This window comes from Ambystoma mexicanum, chromosome 12 (genome assembly GCF_040938575.1).
Source record: "Ambystoma mexicanum isolate Mex_15411 chromosome 12, UKY_AmexF1_1, whole genome shotgun sequence".
Classification (NCBI taxonomy): Eukaryota; Metazoa; Chordata; class Amphibia; order Caudata; family Ambystomatidae; genus Ambystoma; species Ambystoma mexicanum.
In genome coordinates, this window is record NC_090936.1 from 535,546,089 (window position 1) to 535,568,467 (window position 22,379).

Here is a 22,379-nt window from a genome sequence, read left to right on the forward strand (position 1 = left end):
CGATTCCACCCCAGAACTGCACAGGCAATATAGATGCACTAAGGGCAGCGTGACCTCCTACACACTAAACATGCGGAAAAGAGTCTGCTTTACTTGAAATAAATATTATATCAAAGCCAACAAGGCAGACAAACTCTTAGCCACACAGCTTAGGCAAAATAAACACAGCTCAGACCATCCAGGCTATTGAAATCACTCTGGGCAATAGGGTTGCTTCCACAGAACACATAGCAGAACAATTCTATTATACAGGTCTCTACACATCGGATCGCCCAAACTGAGTTTGCAACAGGAGCATACCAAGTCTGCTCCCATACAGAAGCTCTCGGCCCAGAATAGAGACTGGGTTCATAAAGGGCCGCCAAACGCACTATATTCTCAGGAGACTGTCATTTGCTAGAAAAAGTAGAGAAAAGGGGGATCCAGCACTGTTTTGTTTTTGAATGCGGAGAAAGCATTTGACAGTGTCGAATGGTCCTTCCTCTTCAACTCCCTCCACAGTATGGGGTTTGGCCCTAAATACATAGCGATATGGGCAAACTATGCCCACTCCAGGGCGCGGCTGCTGGTAAATGGTCAACTCTCGTTGCCGGTCATACTACAGAGGGGAACAAGGCAGGGCTGCCCCCTCTCCCACCTGCTCTACACACTGCATCTAGAGCTGCTTCTCGCGAGACTCCGTAACTTAGACACAATCAAGGGCATCTCTTTGGGGTTGGGGTGGGGGGGACCAAAGGTTTACGGCACATGCAGACGACATGCTGCTTACACTCACCGAGCTGATCTCTTCCCTTCCAACGGCGCCGAGGGAGCTGGAGGTGTTCAGCAGGGTCACTGGTCTAAAAATCAACATCTTGAAGTCAGAAATCCTGAACCTCACGGTTAATTGGGCAGATATGATAATGGCGAAAGCTGCAACGCAACTCAAGTGGGTACTCAATAGCATCCGGATCCTGGGGGTGTCTATCACATGCACGTTAAAGGGACTATATGTAGTGAACTACCATCTGTTGCTTGCCCAGATCTGGGCACAGCTACAGACATGGCTGCCTCTAACTGTAGCCTGGCTAGGAAGAATCAACGCTATTAAAATGGTCATACTTCAACGAGCCTTACACCTATTCCAGGCTCTCCCGATCTCCATCCCAATCTCCTTCTTTAGGACACTAAATAAACTGATCTCCAAATACATCTGTGCGAACAAAGCACCCTGAATAGCACTGAGAGCCCTGATGCTCCCCCTTACCCCCCCTCCTCAAATAGGGCTGGCATTGGTCTCCAACATTTCCAGGAATACTACTAGGCTGCGCAGCTCACAAAACTGGTTGAGGACACATGGGATCAAGCAGTGCGCATTCACCACATCACGACATTCCCTTCCCCATTCACACCACTCTTTGATAACCTGCAGTTCTCCCCGGGCCTGAACCTGTGCGCAATCCCCCCCATTGGAAGGCAGTGGGCTGTGTAAAACCTATGGACATGTTCCAGGGGGAGGAAGTGAAATCTTTCATTGCCTGTAAAGACGAGCTGGGGCTACAAGAATCACAATGCTTCCCATACTACCAGGTCCACCACTGGATCATGGCCCCCTCTAATCGGGCAGCGGCAATTAGGCCTCTCACCCCTTTTGAGAAATTCTTAGTGTCTAACCCGGGGGATAAATGCCTAATATTGCAAATATATAGGTTTCTTGTAGACGCTCCCCCGCCTAGACAGCTGTAATTCCAGAGCAGGTGGGAGAACACAATAGATGGGTTGATAACAGAGGAGAGCTGGGCCTCGCTATGGTCAAACATCCATCGCCTGACAAAGTCTATTCAGATTCGAGATTTTTGGCTGAAAGTTATGTACCAATGGTTCTACACCCCAGAGAAGCTACACAAGCTGAACCCCAGTATCTTAGATCATTGCTGTTGGAGGGGGTGCAGGGCGGAGGGGAGCTGGATACATATTTGGTGCACCTGCCCGGCGCTGCAGGCATACTGGGAGGAAGTCAATAGGATCATAAGAGACATGTTTGGCCTGTTAATGGACAGGGCATATGAGGAAATCCTCTTGTGAGTGGCAGGCCCGGACAATAAATTGTGGCCAAAAAACAAAAAGAGGGCCTTCTACATCCTGCACCTGGCGGCTCTACTGGTTATCGCCTGCAAAAGGAAGGTGCCAGACCCCCCAGTGTTAGCAGACTGGTTGCATAAACTCTGGGACGTAGTAGCCTTGGAATGGGTTCCTGATGATGGCTGGTCTATGTTATTCAGGAAGACCATAAAGCCGAAACCCGAGTCGACAACACAGAAATACTTTATCGATTCACATTGACTGACAGCAGTTTTAAAGTGAAAAGGCTAAACTGTATCTCAATTATATTTGATGTAGGCCATTGAGAAAGAAACGGTGCAATGGTGGTCGTTCATTATGGTATTTTTGCACTTGAGGTGGCTATATAGACCCTCTATTGTCATTTTATTATTGTGTGGTATGATTGCATGTAGCAGGAATGTTTGATATTGGACGATTAAATGATGAAAGGTTGATAGCTTATTGCATTTGCACTTTAGTATGTCATCACTAGCGATAAAATTAAGGATGAATTATGTATTGTAGAAATGTATTTAAAAAATGCATGAGCAGTTTCGAATAAACTATTAAACGGCATTTTTCTCCAAAAATTGGTTACCTACCAAAAGATTTGTTTAAAGCAAAGAAGGCGCTTTATTTTTTGTGTCTGCCCTCCCCGCCAGCAGCCAGAGCAGAAAGACAGTATTGTGCACCTATTGGTGCTGATGTGTCAGCACCCAAGTGCATTGCCCTCCCATTGGATCCTGGCTTTTTCCAAAGAGATGATGCCAGCACAGAAACCCTGCCCCACATCCGACGCCAGGGTTGAGGGGTAGGGTTGGATATTATGAATTCGTACTATTTTACTCAAAGCACAGCAAACATTTTATTTTATTCTAGTTAGTATACAACACTGTTTCAATTGGGCTTTAAAAAAAGACGTTCGTTTTTATTCAGGTTACCCAAATTAAATTGACAGTGAAAACAAGTAATATATTTGGATTGTAAAAGTGGCTGACCAAATGTAAAACAAGAACACTCCCACGTGCGCATGTAGTCTTGTTTGATAAAATAATTAAACTTGATTTAAGAATTTGGATATTTATAGTAACTTTGAAACAAAAGAGTATGTGATTTTGAAGAGTAGACATTTTCGTACTTTCCTGTAGAGTTTACTATTGCAATAGAAACATCATATTTGTCTATTCTGCGTTAAAGCCGAAACTGAAACCTAGCTCAACCTTGGAAATTTGAGCACACTAAACAGTCGCTTTGTAATTTGTCCCGGAATCCCTTGTACTAATAAATTGCAAGAGAAAGTGTGGCAAATAAAGAAAAGATAACATGCAATAGAACGGAAGAAAATCAAGTTTCTATTTGTTAGAGCTGTTGAACAAGGACAAGCTTAATTTTACATTGCTAAAATGAAAAGTCTACAAATCATTTAAGCAAAATTAATGGTATTACAATAATATTTAGTAGGCAAATGTGTGCTTGACGAGAACAAATGCGCCATTGATATTCAAGTTGATGCAGCAAGACGATTTTCTCAATTGAAGCAGAACGTGTACAGAAGTAGTAACATTTTATTGAAATGTAGTGAAATGTGTTACTTATTTTGTCAATGGGTACTAAAATATATTTTCCAATTCCCTAATTTACATAGTTATGTAATGAAGATTTGTGTATAACATGGCAATATTTTGTCCCATTGATGGGGAAATTCCAATTCTGGTTAAAGAACCCATCACAAACAGAACAATTATCTTCTGAGATGATCAACCTGCCCAAACGTTCCCATTTGCGGTGCCAGTCATCCGAACAAACATGCCAGCATTTACTCAATGAAGATATGCAGATATCAATGTTTTCTTGTCAATGTGTAGCAATTTTTCTTCTCCCCACCGGAATGCCATGTGTTTCAACAAAAAATAGATGATAGAACACTAATGAATTATATTTTACTCCACAGAACTTTCAAATTCAAGTACTGACCATTGATGAACGGAATGAAAGATTGCATGGAATGTGACACTCGACCTACAAATTCTTGTGGCTTGTAGTAAATATTGTGTTCTTCCACTGATTGTGTGTGACAAATGTTTGAAAGTTTCGTTGGATGTATTCTACTGTTTTTAAGTTGATTTAAGAAATATTAAAAGACTTGCTATTTTCCCGACTGAGTATTTTTTGAAAAAAGTGTACTTTTTTTTTCTTTTTGCGAAAAGAGTAAATCTTTACTGTACTGTATGTATTTGTTTAAGTGTGTGCGTGTGGATGGATCTTCTGGATTTTGCGTTGGGTAACAATGACGTTGTTGATGACAGGGTACGTTTGGCTGCTCTGTGCACCAACGTTATAAGAGGTGGAGCATATCGGTTTGACATGTCGATGTCAACTTGTGCAGTGGGTGATCCGATTTCCTGCTGCAAGTGCACTTGAACTAAGGACGATGGATCAACAGATAAAATTCAAGATGTCTGTTCCTGACCCGCGAGTTTCGCATGTGGAAAGGTCAGAAAATCGAAGGTTAGATTCAATGGAAAAGAAAATTCTGATTGATACGTGCTCAAGAATAAATACCCTATCCAAAGGGCCGATTTAATTGCTTGGAGAACTTCACCTTTAGCATAGTCTCCCACTCTCCGTGAGTGACTTCGGTTCTCGGCCCCAGACTGGGCTCTCTGGTCTGTCCGACCTTTTGATTCTTTTGTGGCTTTTATACCCTTGCAGGGTCTTTGTTTCAAATGTACCCCTCCTGGGTATTACATTTCTCAGGTTTTGGGTACCAGCTTGCAGGGCCTTCGATTCAGATTCACCCATTTAGGGTTTTTCCATTGTTCTCAGGTCTCCGATATCCCCTTTGCAGGGCTTGATTTTTTATGTTCACCCCTCGTGGGCGTTTTCCTTTCTCTCAAGTCTCTGATAGCCCCACATTGTCCCTCTGGCCCTTTAGCCTGTCGCATATTGTCCCCCTCTTGGAGTGCCTTGGAGCTCTACCGCCCTCCTACCGCTCCTCTGCATTAGCCATGTTTATGTTTGTTTAGGTTTAACATTTGTATAGCGCAGCCGGGTACCCCAAGGCTTAAGGGCACTGTGAAATGTAAAACAATAAAACAGAACAATGACAGAAGACCAGGCCAAATCCACGAATTGGCTGAAAACGGAAGTCGTACAATGACAGGGTCAGGCGTAAGGCAGGGACGATTTATGCAAAAAGTGCGGTTTTCAGCCCCTTCTTAAAAAGTTCCGTAGATGAGGTGGTGCTCAATATAGGTGCAATATAGGTTCCATTTGAAGGAGGCTGCCGAAATGAATGCTGAGTCCCTGGATTTTTTTTTCCAGGCGTGGCATCGCCAGGGTATTAGCATCATCCAATCGAAGGGACCTAATGTTTTTTACCATGACTAAATCTTTTAAGTAAAGGGGCATAACTCCATGTACACATTTGTGTGTAATAAGGAGAAGCCTAAACACAACCCTGGCCTGCACGGGTAACCAGTGTAAACTACGCCGGGCTTCTGACACACGGTCTCTTCTAGATAGACCCTTCACTACTCTAACTGCACTGTTCTGTATAACCTGCAACCGATGAACATCCGAAAGCGGCAGCCCAACAAGGGGACTACAACAATAGTCGATCTTTGAACCAATTATAGCCCTTGCCAGTGTTTCAGAAGTTGTTTCTGAAATAAAGGGTCTAAGACAATGAAACAACTTAAGGAAGTATGAGGCCGAAGAAACAAGACTGTTCACTTGAGCATTCATATTCAAATTTTTAATCAAGATAAATGCTGAGAGTTTTCACTTTGCTCAAAACCTCGATGTGGCAGCTATCTATGAGGAATGACTTATAACTGGGTCCTAGCTTCTCCAGTTTGGGCACTGAGCCAATCAGTAAAAGTTCTGTTTTGGAGATATTAATGGCTAGGCCATTCAGCACCATCCAGTCCAGAATTATTTTATAGATTTCATTAATTCTGCGTTCATCTTCCACATGAAATCCGGATATGGGGATGACACATTGGGTGTCTTCCGCATAGTTTGCGAATATGATCCCCTCTTTATCCAACATCTGGAAGAAGGGGATCATGAATTTATTATAAAAGCAAGGCGACACACAGGCTCCTTGCGGGATACCATAAGTGAGCACTGGCGGTTTTGCTTCAGCCGTATCACTGGCTACTCTATTTTGCCTGTCCTTCAAAAAAAGAGATGACCCAGTTTGTTGCTTCATCGCCTTTTTCGCCTTCCTGGACGTCTCGTGGTCGAATCGCCCGTGCCAAGCACCCCGGCGGGCGGATAGCCACGCTTCACCACTACCGCGAATAAAAGGGTTGTACCTTTTAATCGGGAACTCCGCGGCTGGTTTCTTCCCTGGCAGTACAACTACCTCCAGCTTTTTTCCTCGTCGAGATCTTCTATTCCTCTGGTCGAAGCCACGACTTGCACCCGCTGCCAGGAACAACTGCCACCGCTGGAGCTTTCTCACCATTTCACGTACTGTGTCCCGGCTGGTCTCCCTTACAACAGATTGTCCAAGGTGTCCCGTAAATCCTTGACTTTCTAACTGGGTTGACCTCAGACCTGCTAACGTTGCCTTTCTGAACTGATCCAACCTCTGATTTTTCTGCAAAGACTGAGCGCATTTCCACTGTGTGATCTTGGGCACATTCCGCCCTGCTCTCTCCAAGAGTGGGCCTGGCCTATGAACATTTGGCTCTACAGTAGACCCTGCCTTTCTTGACTTGCTGTGGTTTCTTAAAAGTGTTGGTACTGTGTTATTTTCCTACTCTGCCTTTTCTCTCCCTTTTTAAACGAATTATTGGAGTGCCATCTACGGTTACGGTTGCTAATAAGTGGTGTCTTAACCTAGACTTGTCGAATAATTAACTAGGGACGTGTATATACTTATAGTGACTGTTTGAACTTGCTTGATATATTAGTGCCAGTGTATTTTCATAAGTGTGTTTTTAAATAAATAATTATATACTTTTATACCAAAGCTCTGGTCAGTGTTTGCTTGTTCTACTGTATTTTTAGCCCTAATGTTTATACTCTATATACTGCCCAACTCTTCTTGAGAGAAGTCTGACTGCTCAGCCACAGCTACCAGGTAAATCTGGGTGGTGCAGACTGCTACCAATTGGGTTTACTGCTTACTCCTGTAGTCTTAAAATTTTCGCAGTGGTCCCTAAGGGAACTGCACAGGTTTCTGCCTAACACTCGTTTCCCACAGGTAAGGGTCTCTGCCCTTTTATGTGACTCTCCCACCATTGGCTCCGTGTTTCTGGCCTCACAGTGGGGTCAGTAGCCAAACGAAGCACATTTAAAGGCCCCTGTACATTAACATGTTCAGCCCCTACACATCAAACAAACAATTGGGACTACAGTTTAAAGGGAGATCTAATAAACTTGTCACCTGGTGATTCCTTGTCCCTAAAAGGGACTAGGGGGGGGAAGCACCCCTTGAGATCCCTCTTGCCCTGCCCCCTAGGAGTGCTTTGCATAGGAGGCTCACCTCCCTAGTTCCAAAGTGAATGGCTCCCCCCCTTGAGGAGAAAGGACGAACTCCCTGGATTCATCACACCTCCCGTAGATGAGCATTATAAAAATGTGAGCAACTTTCAAACATTAGGTAGTACTGACACCCTTTCCACCCATGCACAAATAAGGCCCACCCACCACAATACCTCACAAAGAAGAAAAGTATGAACTTTTCATCCAACCTATTGCTCCAGTTAATTTCCACCCATTGGAGCCATTCCAACAGACCACAAATCTCATGACTTGTTAACCTAACTTGCATGCATCCCTAATAAATAAAACTTTCAAAATAGATAGGGCAATTCCGACAAACTGGTCTATACATTTAGAGTTGTCACAAGGATTCAATGGGACATCTTAACACCCATAATTGACCATGCAAGAGAAACGTGAGCACAAATAGTTAACTGGCAAGGGAAATGGCTTCTCCTCATACTTTCAGAAGTGAATGTTTCTGACCGAGATCCAGAATTACATGGATATGAAGGGAAACTACTTTCCTGTCTCGCGAGATATCCTCCCAACAGAAGAGGTCAACAAATTACACAAACATGGAGGCAAAAATGCTCTAACAACTGAAGATCAGTCCTATAAACAGAGGACCAGTACACATGCACGAAGGAGAGACTGTTCTTCCACAAAGAAAATTCTACCAGGAAGGTAGAAACAGCAGAAGGGTACAGAAACAGCCCACTATGGTTTATTCATTGAGGTAAATAAGGTAAAAGATGGAATGGCGAGGATTACATCTATTTGTATCTCCTCCAAGTGACCTCATGAAATCGCAAATAAAAATATTCTGTATTTAACTGGATTTTTTCAAAGTGACAGAAATGAGAAAAAACAAATTTTAACACGAAGCAGGAACCCATATCCAAAAAAGCAGATACATTTGACACCAATAGCAATATGCTGAAATAATAGTAAACAAGTTCGGACTTACCAATCTGGCACACAGAAAATGTCTGAACGCTCCGGCGAGCCTTCTTGTACCAATCTGAGGCACAGTCAAATAAGCTGGAGAAGAAAATCATGGTGAAAAATGAGAAGATTTAAATTCCCTTCAGCAAAGCGCTGGCAGGTTTGTGGACATTGTCTTCACGCCTTATCTTATTAATGCACTCTATTCTTATATGCTTTATCAAGCACACGTGACAGTGTCTGGTAACTTTGCCATAAGGGAAGCCAATCTATCCACAAATGGAGATAAACCATGTTCCATCACCTACTACAGAGCACAAGCAGCATTAACATATTATGGTTACATTTAAAGCGACAGAAAATAATATTAATTTGTTTTTTTATATAGCGCTCTAATCTAAAGTGCTTTACATAGGACATATACATACATTACTATTACCCAATCGAAATTGGTACTCATTTATCCACCTCGGAAGAATGAAAGGCTGAGTTGGCCATGTTGACCTCCGACCTGCAGATTAAACAGATCACTGCAACAAGCATTTAACCTGCTGAGCCATCTTATCGGCTAAAATACAAATAAACAGGAGTATTATGAAACCACACCAATGTTAAGAGCAGGTCTCTCCCACCATAAACAGTTCAATTGTCTTAATTTATCTCCACTTTATTTTATTCTCCAGATTACCACCTATGGAGTAATGTACAAACTTATTTTGCTCAGGTTAGCATTCACACAGTATTTACTGCAATGTTCCTGCTGGTGTAGTCTTTGTGAAGGGTCAGAAATGCGAGGCGCACAACTTGGTAAAGGTTTTTCACAAGTAGCCATTAACTTTAAAGGGTGTGACAAATGCCTCCCTATCCCTAACCCAAAGAGAATTTCCCTGCCTATGAAAACACTAAAGGAAAACACTCTAAATATACCTCCATGAAACTCAAAGGTTCATATGGCAAATCAGGTGTAACAGAAGAACAAGTTACTTACCAACTGTAACGTTCTTTCGACAATGTTCCTCCCACGTATTCCTCATCTTAGATATTTGTGTCTTCAGCTTTGCTGCTTCGGAAATAAAAATTCAGCACCAGAGGTATTAAACATGGACTGTATGAAGGACAGCTTTGGCAAAGAGACCCTCTTGTGATGTTGAATCTAGAGAATAATGCTTCACAAAAGTGTGCATAGAGGACCAAGTGGCCGCTGCACAAATGTCATGCATCGGGACACCCCTCTGAAGAGCTGTTGAAGTTGTAAGACCATATATGGAATAAAGGCACAATAACCATATACTAATGACACGCCAGTCGTGAGGTTCGTTTCCCAAACAAGTCCGGTTTATTTTCAGAGTATTTCAGTCAGCCAACCGGATCTCAACACCTCACGACATGTGCTGACAAACGCTGAGAGGAGGGAGAGCGAACAGCGGTAAAGCAGTAATAGATATACATAATACATCATCATTCTACAGAGTTATTTGGTCCGCCCCTATACGTGACATACAAGCTGGGTTCGGTAATTGACAGTTACGCATGTAACTTCATTCAGTCTAAACATTAGTATTTCTAGCCAAAGCTACAGAGACAGTTGTCTGTTATGAGGAACACGGGGCATCAGCACAGGGAAGGATATCATGTTCTAGCAGGCAGACATTCCAACTAACGTTATCTGTTGGCTGCGCTCATGGGCTAAGGATCAGACAGTTCTGAAGCAAAGAAAATACCATCCTTCGTGAAGGAGCACCGTTAGTTGCATATAATTCTCATTCAACTGCCTTTTACAACAGCGCCTTCAAGACAGGCTGGCACCTGGGCTGCTGATTAGTCGCGGCTTTTGCACAGCTTCAAGGTTTTATCAAATAAGAAAAACAATGTATTTCTGCAGAGTTTCACATTCCTGTCTACGTTAGCATTCAGAGTTCAAGCTGTGGCCTGGCACCGGGTGTGGATCAGAAGCACAGAATATATTTGCAAAGCATTACAGAAAATAAAATGGTAGACAATTACAAAATGGACTCCCAATGGTCACATTCAGGTTTCATGGTTTGCAATGTGTGTCACATGGGTACGACGGCCTTTCATCGCCTGCCCGTTCATCCCCAGGCTTTTTAACGTGCACATTCCATCGAAAGTGCTGATCAAATTTTTTAGGGGGGCTGAGAAAGTGCAGACATGGGTTTGGGCTGGTGGGCAATAGCACAAATTCAGTGTGGGAGGGGAGCTTGTGGGGGTACCCCTCCCCCCGCCCCAAAAAAATACAAAAAAAATATTTTTGAAAAACCATGAGCACATTCGATGGAATGTGCACATTAAAAAGCCTGGGGACGATTACCGAAAGCGATTTTAGGTTGTAGCAAGAAATACACCAGGTAAAAGTATCCCTAAATAACAGGTGCCTTCCCAGTTTCTAGATAGCCATAGATAGGCTTGATCCCCACATACAAAATAAACAGGACCCCCTATATATAGTGGCTTTTCTTAATGTTCAAGCACAGCAGTATTCATACATCTGGTGAATGTACCCATTGGATGAGAACCTTTCTTCAGCAGGCAAAATGGAACAGAATGTGGACTAAGGTTAATAATGTAGGAAGGAGGCATGTTATTACCCACAGGAGCCATTTTAAAAGTAATCAGCGACTGGTACGGTCTAGAGAGTCCATCATTGGGACTGGTCGAAGCAGTGTTCATTTTACTCTTGTTTGTAAATACAGAACACCCTAATGGTGTCAATACCAATCTCTCAAATTCATTTATATTAGTTCCATCAAAATGTCCAGTGACACCATCATTCCATCTCCCGAAAAATAGAGTTCTTAGTGCAGAATAACAAGCAGTACTCCGGGGTAAAGGATGTGTATACCAACTCATTCCTCTTTCTCCATGCTGGGGTAAATGCAAACCCACCCAACAATTAGATCAGTTAAAAATTGCATGCATCATATTCATAATCCATTGCAAAGTATTGTTATCATAACCTTTTCTGTGTTTAACATCTTTGGAGGGAGAGTGTAAGAAAACACATGTGCAGGGGTCATAGTAGGAGCAGTAACAGTGGGCAATAGAGTATTCACTGGATACATATTTTCCAAATACCAGGTCATTGGACTCAGGGTAAATAAGATGCAGAAGAGTACGATGATCAGTAAGAATTTCAGACCAAATCTTTCTCGGAGCAGGCTCAATGTCAATAGTTCTAATGATGTTTTTATCAGTGCAAGGGGCAGCAGGAGCAGATACCGGCATAGTCAAAAGGGATTTAGAAATGTTTCTCAGCATCCGTAGAGAAAAGCCTTGCTGTTAAGCTTTTGTTCCGTAATTCAGTGAAGTGGCAACACACGTCATTCAGTAGAAATTCAGGGTGCAAGCAAGTTCAATTCATCCTGCCAAGGACAGCTCAGAGGCTCCAAAATGCAGGAGCAAATATCAACATCAGGTTTCCATAGTGTCGGTACCTTTGCCCCCGCTTGTCCGTGCTATGTTGTAAAGCCCTTCACTTTTCAAAGATAGCACCTGGAAATCGCGTGTCAGAGCTTTCATCTGATACAGCTCATACGCTCCCTTTCCCTAGACCTCCATTTCCAGCCCCGTCCATGGGCCAGAAACAAAGGCTGTTGTGTTCACTTTCGAAATTCGTGGACGCAGATTGTACCTCTTAGCACCAGGTATGGTGTGATCGATGAAAAGAGCACTGTCGTGGTTTACAGCAGATGCAGAAACAGTGCCAATTGATAATGCAGAAACTGGTAATGATTAAGCAGCAAGCAAACAAGGTTGAGGTAACTGATGTTTCGGATTTTCTTGCAACCTCCCCAGGCTCCTCCTTTGGCTCAGGAAATAGTTTCAGCTGGATTTCGGCGATGTCTTTGTGATCAATTAAAGCTGGTTCACTCTGGAAATCTGAAACATCGCACTCTTTCTCATGCGGCAAAGGATGCAGAATTCTTTGTGTGTGTTGCATGTATCCAGTGTTTGTGATTGCTCACTCAAACAGCAGTCTGTGTAGCCAGAAGTACCTGGTAAGGCCCCATCCATCGTGGAGCAAGCAAAGATTTTCTCTCAAAGTTCTTAACTAGCACCCAATCACGTGGTTGCAGACGATGACCTGGGCCTGTGTATCTGACAGGAAGAGCTTCCTGCACCTGCTGATGAATCAAACCCAAGTTTTGAGTCAACTGTTTACAATATTCAATGGATACTCTATGTCCCTCAATTTTTTCGTGGTCGTGGCACATTCCATACATTGGCGGGTCTCCCCATTACAATTTCGTATGGGGAAGAGACCAGTTCTTGATTGCACAGTCGTTTGCATGGACAACAAAGCTAATGGTAAAGCATTGGCCCATTTCAAGTTACTCGGTGCGCAAATCTAAGCCAGTTTATTTTTCAAAATACCATTTTGGCGTTCCACAAGACCCGCACTCATCGGGTGTCTGGCTGAATGAAATAGTTTATCAATTTGGAGACCTGCACAAATTTGTAGTATTACAGCAGCATTAAAATGTGGTGCATTATCGGACCATATATAACACGTCCTAGCCCGAACCTTGGGAAATATTCCTTTAACATAGATTTTGCTGTGGACATGGCTGAACAGTCTTTAAGGAGATAGGCCTCGACCCATTTACTGAATGCACAGACCACTACAAGAACATACTTATAGTTCTGGCATCACTCCATTTCTATAAAATCGAAGTGAATTACTTCAAACAGCATTGAGGGAGGACCAAAGCTCCCTATTGGTGTCACTGTTCCCTTCCCAATGTCGTGTTGTAAACAAGTCATGAAATTATGAACTAATCTCTCAGCAGTTTTTGTAATGTTGCCATTGTACCATACAGAATCAAGGTGCTGACAATTTATTTTTGCACAAATATGTGTTGGACCGTGGGCCATAGTAACTATTGCCATTAAATATGCATTTGGCAACATCTACGGTTTTCTTTATCTACCCAACAACCCTCGGGCTATTATTTCCGCAGCTTGCGCTGAGTTATGTGGGATTTGTTTACTCTCTACAATAGTTTTCAGTGTGGTAATGGCGTAAGCAGCAGTTGATGTGCCATTTGGTAATTTAAAACAGGAGCCTCTTTCAGGGGTGTATCGGTTAAGTCAATTCTTCCTTTTGTCTCTTGCTCAGCTATAATTAAGCAATCATATGATATTTTCCCCTCACTTGGAGGAGGCAATTCAGCCGGATTCAAAGAGCAACTTCTCTTAATTTGGATATGCAGGGCAAATAGGATCAGTTCGTATCTTGTTAATCGGGCAGAAGTGAGATGTTGCATCAGTGTTCTATTTAACAGAACGTCTACTGAATGGGGTACCATCACGGTTAAAGAGTGACCTAAAACCATCACCTCGGTTTGTTTCACTGACGCGGGAGCAGCAGAAACAGCTCGCAAGCAGCATGGCAAAGCACATGCAACAGGATCCAATGTGGAAGAAAAATAACTGCATGGTCTATTTTTGCCCCTGTGTTACTTAGTCAAAACAGCCAAAGCACATCCATTGCTTTCATGTACAAACATAAAACACTTTTCATAATTTGGCGTGCCCAAAACCAGAGCTGAACATAACGCAGCTCTAAGCAGGACAAAAGCTTCTTGACATTCCATGTTCCATGGCAAAGATAAGGTAACATTCTTCCTTGTCAATGCCACTGCGGGTTTCACAATCATCGCAAAATTCAGAATCCACTGTCTACAATATGAAGCCATGCCAATTAAAGCTCTGACTTCCTTCTGCATATTTGGACTAGGCATACCAGAGATGCTTTCTATCCGTTCTAGTGTCAATCTCCTTCCCTCCTTCGATAGGAGGTAGTCCAAATAGGCCACCTCCTGTCGACAATACTGGAATTTCTTCAATGAGGCTTGGTGTCTGTGGCCAGCTAAATGCTTCAATAACAATACAGTACCCTCCTTGCAAATTACCTCAGAATCTGCTGCTATAAGCAGATTGTCAATGAATTTCAATAAAATCCAGCCTGTTGGTAATTCAAGCAGGTCTAGTTGTTCTTACAATGCTCTACTGTAAATACTTGGACTTTCAGTGTACGTGAAAATGTGAATGAGCGTCCTAACATGAATTCAAATAAGTATCTGTCTGAATGAACAGGAATGCGAAAAAATGTATTCTTCAAGTCAATACGCTAAAATGTGATGCAGAGGCTGGAATCAGTCAAAATTGTGGCCACATCGGGGACTAGCAGGAATTGCGCAGCAACAATTTTGTTTTTCGCGCGTAAATCAATTATAAAAACGGTATGGAATTTCATTACCTCTTTTCTTGTTAACTGGAAGAATCGGGCTATTACATACACTTCCTGATATTTCTTCAATTACATTTCTAGTAATCAGATCCGATGCAATGCTTTTCAGGGCTTGCTCACCTTCAGGTGAGATTTTGTATTGTGGAATACGTGGTAATGTAATTCCTTCTTTCAGAACAACTTTAATCGGTTCTATTTTCAAAACACCTACATCATTGTCATTTCCTGCCCATATGTTAGTCGGTACTTCACTTAATTCAGTTGGCAATGGTAAAGACATGAATTGCGATACGGGAGTTTGTTGTGGCGAAATCGTCAAGTACACTCCATCAGGTGAACAATGAATTACTGCATTCAATTTCTTCAACAGATTCAATCCCAACAAATTCTCGCCGCAATATGTCGTCAAAAGAAATGGACAAGATTCAGTGAATGGACCCAATGTGATTGGCACTGACTGTGAGACTGGATTAATTACTGGTGTACCTGAGAACCCTACTGAAACATTGCTATGCAACGACAGTGGTATATCTGGAACCCACTGATGGTCAATTGAACATTTCGGTGCACCTAGGTCCACTAGAAAAGTATGCTCCCTATTCCCAACTTTCATTTCTACGTAGGGCCATTTAACGGGAATAGGCACTAGTTCCAAACTCTGCTTCGGGTTGTCGTAAGGGAACAGTACATCATCAGATGTCAAGTCTACGGAATAATATGCATTGGAGGGATTATCAAAGACATTTGCACTATTCATGGTGTTCTGTTGCGGGTTCTGATTATCCTGTAATTGTGACTGAAACAAACTTCTGTTCTGGCCCCCTATACCTGGATGACTTCTAAATGGTCTTCTTGAAATAGTACCATTCAATCTCGAATTGCGGGCACTGTGCTGGCCAATGGCCTTCTTGTCTCCAATAGGCACACTGATTTATACCCATCAGACCCCCATGCATGTTAGATGATAGTGCAAATTGGACCCTCAATGGTGCGTTTCCGCCACCTCTATTTCCTCTGGCTACCTGCTGTAGCAATACCTAGTTTTCAAGTCTCCCTTCTTCCTTACTTCGTTATCCTTTTGTGAATTCACTCGATTTTCGTAATATTGGGCCATGTGTAATACTTCAGATTGTGACTTAGCTTGCCATGCACTTTCAGATGTCATTATCAGTGTCTGAATTCCCGGTAGCAATCCTCCCACAAATTCATCAACAATCAATCTCTTCCCAGGTTCAGTACTTCAATCTTGACCACTAAAATCTGCAAATACCTCTTCAAATCGGTTAAAAAATTCCGTCGCGCCTTCCGATTTACCTTGTAAACAAGCAGCTAATTTATCCCAAACAATTCTCTTCTCGGGCATTAAAGTTTTCAATTTCGATACTATCCGTGAAGGCAAAGTTAAAATCACTTGCAGAGGTTTCTCTCCAGCCTTTCTCTCACTATCAATTCTAATCAAATTCTCCCATGTGTCACCTAGCATCAGACAATTATAGAAACTGAGTGATCCTACGCCTCCTCTCTTGTTGAGATAGTACAGGGCCATTGTGTTGACCGTCATTATCAGGACTTTCTTTCCCCGTACAAAGGGCAGGAAGGCCTTCAGCGCTAGTCTGATTGCCCTCAGCTCCAAAAGGTTGATGTGGAGTTTGGAATACGATGGAGACCAACAACCGCTGATTGTCAGATAGTTGGTGTGGGCTCCCTACCCCGTGAGTGAGGCATCCGTCACTTCTGTGATCTCTGGCCATGGTTGCCAAAAAGATTCTCCCTGGAGGATTCCTTGCAATCCCACCATAAAAGATCTTGAGCCACTCTGGCCGGAACTTGCAAAACATCTGACATAACCCCTAAAAATTGGGAACATTGAGTCCTGAGGGCCCACTGAAGGGATCTCACTCTCAATCTGGCTCTGGCACCAGAAAAATGCAGGATGCCATGAGACAGAGCAACCTCGGAAAAATTGAATGCCGACAGATGCTGGGCATTCTGAAACTTTGGTACCATCTGCAGAATGCGATTAGCTCTCACCTCGGGATGCAAGCCTTTGCCCGAGGAAGTTTCCAGGACTGCTCCGATGAATTGCAGTTTTGGAATGGTATCATATTTGGCTTCTTGTAATTGAGGGAGAAGCCCAGTCTGTGTAGGAAGTGGCAGGTCATGTTCAGATGTTCCTGGGCTTGTTCGGGTGAACGTGCCCTGATTAACCAATCGTCCAGGTAAGGGTAGACATGAATACCACCTCTACTGAGACTCGCTACCACTACCACCATCAGCTTGGTGAAAACCCTCGGGCAGAGGTCAATCCGAATGGCAGAGAGTGAGAATTGCCAATCACGAACCTCAGGTACTTCCTGTGCTTGAGATGGATCGGCACATGAAAGTAAGCATCCTGAAGGTCCAATGATACAAACCAGTCGTAGAGTTGGAAAGCCTGAAGGATCTGAGAAAGGGTTACCATCTTGAACGTTTCCTTCCTGAGGAACCTGTTCAAGTTTCTTAAGTCCAATAAGGGTCTCAATCCTCCGTCCTTTTTTTGGATTAGAAAGTATGGGGAATACCAACTCTTGTTCCTCTCAGCTACAGGTATATGTTCTATTGCACCTTTCTCTAGCAGGGTTAACATTTCCTGCAACATGAGCGGATCTGGAATTTTGGCAGAGTTGTATCCCGGTGGATGATCCTGAGGTCTTTTCTGAAAGGGAAGGCAGTAACCTTGGGCTACTGTTTCCAGTGCCCAAGCATCTGAAGTAATGGCCCGACATTTGTTCAGATGCTGAGAGATCCTGCCTCCCACCAGGGTCTTGTGGGTCAAGACCTCAGAGTGGCTTTGCAGCAGCTGCAGAAGCGGCTGAGGGGACAGTTGCCGCTGCTGGGGCTGATATAGCACTTTTTCCTCTTCCACCACAAGGACATTTTCTTTGCTGTCCTTTTTTGACAAGCCTGTCTCTTCCCTCTCCCAAATGAGGAGTAGAATCAAAAAGGGACGACCCCTGCAGGAAGATGAGCCTGAGTAGGAGTGTTGTTGAGGCTGCCTTATAGAAGCACTAAGAGACTTAGCAGCCGCTTTTGAGGTCTGCAGCTTTTCTAAACTTTCGTCCGCCTTGCTGCCAAACAACCTCAAGCTGTCAAATGGCATATTAAGTAGCCTCGCCTGCACATCCGGTGCGAAGCCCGACTTCCTCAGCCACGCAAATCTGCATAGCACTGTGCTAGATGCCATGGACCTACTGATACGGTCAGCAGTGTCCAGTCCTGATTGAAGGCATTCCCCGATAGCCTCCTTTCCATCTTTCACAATCGCGAGAAAACCTTCTCGCTCCTCGCCATCAGGAATATGATCAGGCACCGCTGTCATAGAATCCCACAGTGTGTATGTGAATCTTGCAAGGGTGCAAGTCAAAATTGTCGATTTTAATGCCATACTTCGCGAAGAGAAAATCTTGCGAGACCATGTATCCATCTTTTTGTCATCCCTATCTGGGGGAATTATAGGGTATGCCTAATGCCTAGTGGATGTGGCTGCCTGGACCACTAAACTTTCAGGTGAAGGATGTTTTGTTAGGTATTCAGGATCAGAAGTCGGCCTGTATTTCCTTGTGAATTTTCGATTTACCGCAGGATGATTCAGGGACTTCTTCTCCAGCCATCACCCTCTTTTGCAGGGCTATGTGAAAGGAAAGGACAGGATCCTTTTGAGGACCTTCAGAGAGAATGTCCGCCATGTCATCCGGCTGGTAAATAAGGGAACTTCTGTTCCACCCCATGAATTCTGTCACTTTATTCATAAGTCTCCTATATCCTGAGTCTGCATAATCAATCCAACTCAGGAGACTTGTCCAGACCACTTGCTGTCTGTAGATGCTCATACAGGTCAGCCATCTTAGAGTCAGCCATCTTAGAGTGAAGATCAACCGACTCCTCAGGAACATCTTTTGTCCCAAATCTAACACCAGAAGGAGAGATATCCTCTTCAGAGGAATGCTTCTAAAAAATGGAAGACAGATTTGAAAAATATCCTGTGTAGACTCAGGTTGATACATTTATTTAGTGATTCAATGGGCATAGACCTTGGCTTCGACAAAAGTCGATTTAGGTGCTGGAATTAGTATTGACTTCCAAAAGACATTGATGGCGTCTATGTTATCGACGCAGGCTTTCACACTGTCGAAGGAGCCCCTGATGAAAGCATCGTCGTGTGAACTGTCGACGCCTTTGCTACTGGAGTCGAGTAGGTCTTCGACAAGAGGCGTCGAGGCAACCTTCGACACCACCTTTAAATGGCAGTTGGGCACTTGGCACCATTTTGTCGGGTATTGCCTCTGGTTTATGTACTGGTAGGCGTGATTTACTTTTTGAATGAAGTATCAGAGATTTACCTCGATGACACCCTCAAGGATTTTTCCTCAGATTTTGATCGTTTGGTGTTTGACCTCCGTCTGTCAGTTTTAGAATGAGCTGGGGCATGATCCTCACGAGATTTGAGGAGTCTGGGCCGCGTTCTCAAAAGATTCTCATCGAGGCTCTAAAAGCCTCCCACTTTCTAGGAGAATCATGCTTTGAAGGGCAGGTGATGACCCCTGTATCGGACGAAGAAGAGGACGAGGGAGATCGGTGACGGCATGTCTTCGAAAATTTTGAATAAGAATACTTCCTAGACCGACTCCTCGACCTAGATTTCTTCGACTTGTGTCGCAATTCATCACTTGACACGGTCGAGTCTTTCTTTTTTCTTGAAGACGACTGAGGATTCCTCCCCCACCACCAATTTACCTCTTCGTTCCTTGAGAGCTTTGTTGGTCATTGCTTGACAGGAACCGCACTCGTCAATCCGATGGTCCGGACCCAAGCACCAGAGGCCAATTCAATGGGGGTCGTGATTGACATCTTCCCGCATTTCTGACATTTTTTAAAGCCAGTCTTGGGCTTGGGCTTGGAAGGATTCGATGAGGAAGACATAGTTCGAAGAACTTAAGTGCCTTTTTCGTGACACGAAGTGAAAGCTATCGGGAAAACGGAACTGAAGCCGACGGGCACGGCTCGAGCCTTTTATACTGCGGTTAACGTCAATGCTCGCCGGCAGCCTCCGAGGGACATTGGCGACGCAACCTTGAGCACATATCCCTATGTTGGAGAAAAATCTTTTCCGAAGCAGCAAAGCTGAAGATACAAATATCTAAGATGAGGAATACGCGGGAGGACACAATCCATTCAAAATAAGTTATATTCAACATGAACCTGGATCCGTGTAGCCTTGGTCAGACCCCCTGTCAAGAAAGTTCCCCTTTTTTATTAAGTTCTATTCAAAAAGTGTTTCTTGCTCCAAAAGTCTTTTACTTTGAACTTGACAAATGTCCACAAAATGAAAAGGAAAGTCTGAGTCTTCAAACTGATAATCAAACTTGCAGTAGTACTATTTCTTGGAAAACAGACAATTCAACAATTCTTCTTGGTTTACAACAATGTCTTGGTCAGGATGTGTTTTTCCACATTTATCAAGCACAATAATGGCCTTGCCACTTCCTTTCTTTCACAACCTTCAACCGCAATGCAGTACTTCAAGGTCTTCTTCCTGGACCACTAACCTGCTAGGTCTACCACTAACAATCCCTGTCCTAGTATACTCCCCTGCAAGGACAAAAACCTCTAACAATACTACAAACACTTTGTGGTAAGGCTTGCTTTACACTTCATAAAAGTCTTTGACCTTCAACAACCTTTACGATTCACAATTCCTTCTTTGAAGACACAATACACATTTGTGCAGTTCATTCCACCGATTTATTTGCCCCAGGCAATGCAGGTTCTGTTACTCTTTTCCTTGATACCTCTTAGAAGGAACGGTTCCCACCTGCCATTCTTTTTCCTCTCACTTTCTCATCAAACAACTGCTTATAATGTTTCTTTATCAGACTTGCCTTTCTTTGATTTAGGCAGTGCTTGTTGGTTGGTGGTTTAATTATTGTCTCTTCCTCACTCTGTGAATAAAGGTTACGGCCTCTCTCTAAAGGAGCCAGCTCTGAAATCTCTTAATTGGCTCCCAGCGGCTCTTCATTGGCTCAAGTTCAAGACCCTCTGCATTATCCACAAGGCTTTCTGGGGCCTGGGACCGCACTACCTCCAACTCTCTTCCTAATGATCTCCCCTCTCTAGCTCTCCGTTCATCCAACCCTCTGTGAGTCAGTCGCTTTTCCACGCAGATAGTTGGGGGGCAGATCTCTATATTCGGATGAGGCCCCTCTCAAACATGAGTAGAACCACCTTCAGTTCCGGAAGCAACTCAAGAACTTCCTCTTCGCATCCGCTTTCTCTCTTCCCCTCCCCCTGCTGATGGCCCGACTGCTCCACACACTGGTCACCTGGCTACCCTCTGAACCTGGGCCCAGACTCCTGCATGTACAGTTGCACTTTGCACTGCCTCCCGGCTCCCCCAGCACTTGTGGTCTGTATCTGCAACACTACAGTCCCCTCTCTCTGCACTTATGAGCCACCCGATGGCTGCACTTCTCCCCTTCCACTTCCCTGCACTTGCGCAATCTGAATGACACAAGACCTAGTAAGATTGTTGTTTTGTCATTCCTCTATTCCCCCCTCCTTGTTTGTCGTGAATAGAAACACTTGTGTAGATGCGCGTTATAAATGCCATATCATACCATACAATATCACTCATCATATTGCCAATTCAGGCTATATGTGTGCCATATTATTGCCCCATCTTTACTTGGCAATGGAGGTTATTGGACCCCTTTAAAGTTACCCCCTCCTGGCAATGTAGGTTTTTGTATTGCTTTAATAGTGCCCCCTTTAGTTTTGGCAGCAATGGTTGTAACCTTTCATTCTTAAAAGTGAGCGTAGCGCCCATGTAACCTTCTTAAATTAGTTTGGTATTCAAATCTCAGCCTCTTCCTCCCCCTCTACCCCCTTGCCCCCCGTCTCCCTCCCTCCCTCCTATCTCCCTCCCACTCCCCCCTCGCTCCCTCTCCTTAATTTTTCAATAGCCCATCAAAACAGTAGGGTATCTTGGGAAGTTTGAGAGTGGGTTCTTCCAACTAACCTGACCAGTCTCCCCCCCTCCCCCATGCGACCCTCCCGCAGAACACCACCCGCAGTGTCAGTATCAAGAAGCATCTGCTTTTCTCTGGCCACAAGAGAAGGGTCCCAGGCCAGGGTTTTTGGGATAATCACTTCTGATTCATCGCATCTTTTATTGTAGAGGCTGTATATCATCTCATACCTTCCCTTCACAAAAGTGCCTCAAGCGTGTTAAATCTGTAGCTGAGGGGGTAAGGGGGTGCTGTTGCACGCGAATGAAGATGGTCGCTTGATCTGATGGCTCTGCAGCTCAGGGTCTTCACACAGCGTAGCATACATCCTTGCTATGCGCCCAATGAAGGCAAAACAGTGAATTGTTTAATTGGAGAGTCACATCTCTTCCCAGGCAGATTTGGGCTTTGTCAGCCCCATTTTTCGGCAACTGGCCCGCGCCTTGACTGCCGCACCATCGGCGCGACTACTGCTATGGCCGCCTTCCTTCCCTGCACCAATCTGCTGCTGAGGCGCTTGGACACTGCGGCACAGC

General features: G+C 43.9%; 1 protein-coding gene across 4 annotated transcripts in view; it reads right to left on the reverse strand.

Moving 5' to 3' along the window:
- Positions 1–22,379, reverse strand: part of PNLDC1 (PARN like ribonuclease domain containing exonuclease 1) — a 1,498,562-nt gene that overhangs the window by 1,326,672 nt on the left and 149,511 nt on the right. For all 4 annotated transcript variants that reach the window (XR_011281806.1, XM_069628834.1, XM_069628833.1 and 1 more), the window contains exon 4: positions 8,552–8,625. Coding sequence is in view for 3 of the 4 variants with exons in the window: in XM_069628834.1 (XP_069484935.1) it covers positions 8,552–8,625 (74 nt within the window). In the remaining variant the exon portion in view is untranslated. The remainder of the gene's footprint in view (positions 1–8,551; positions 8,626–22,379) is intronic.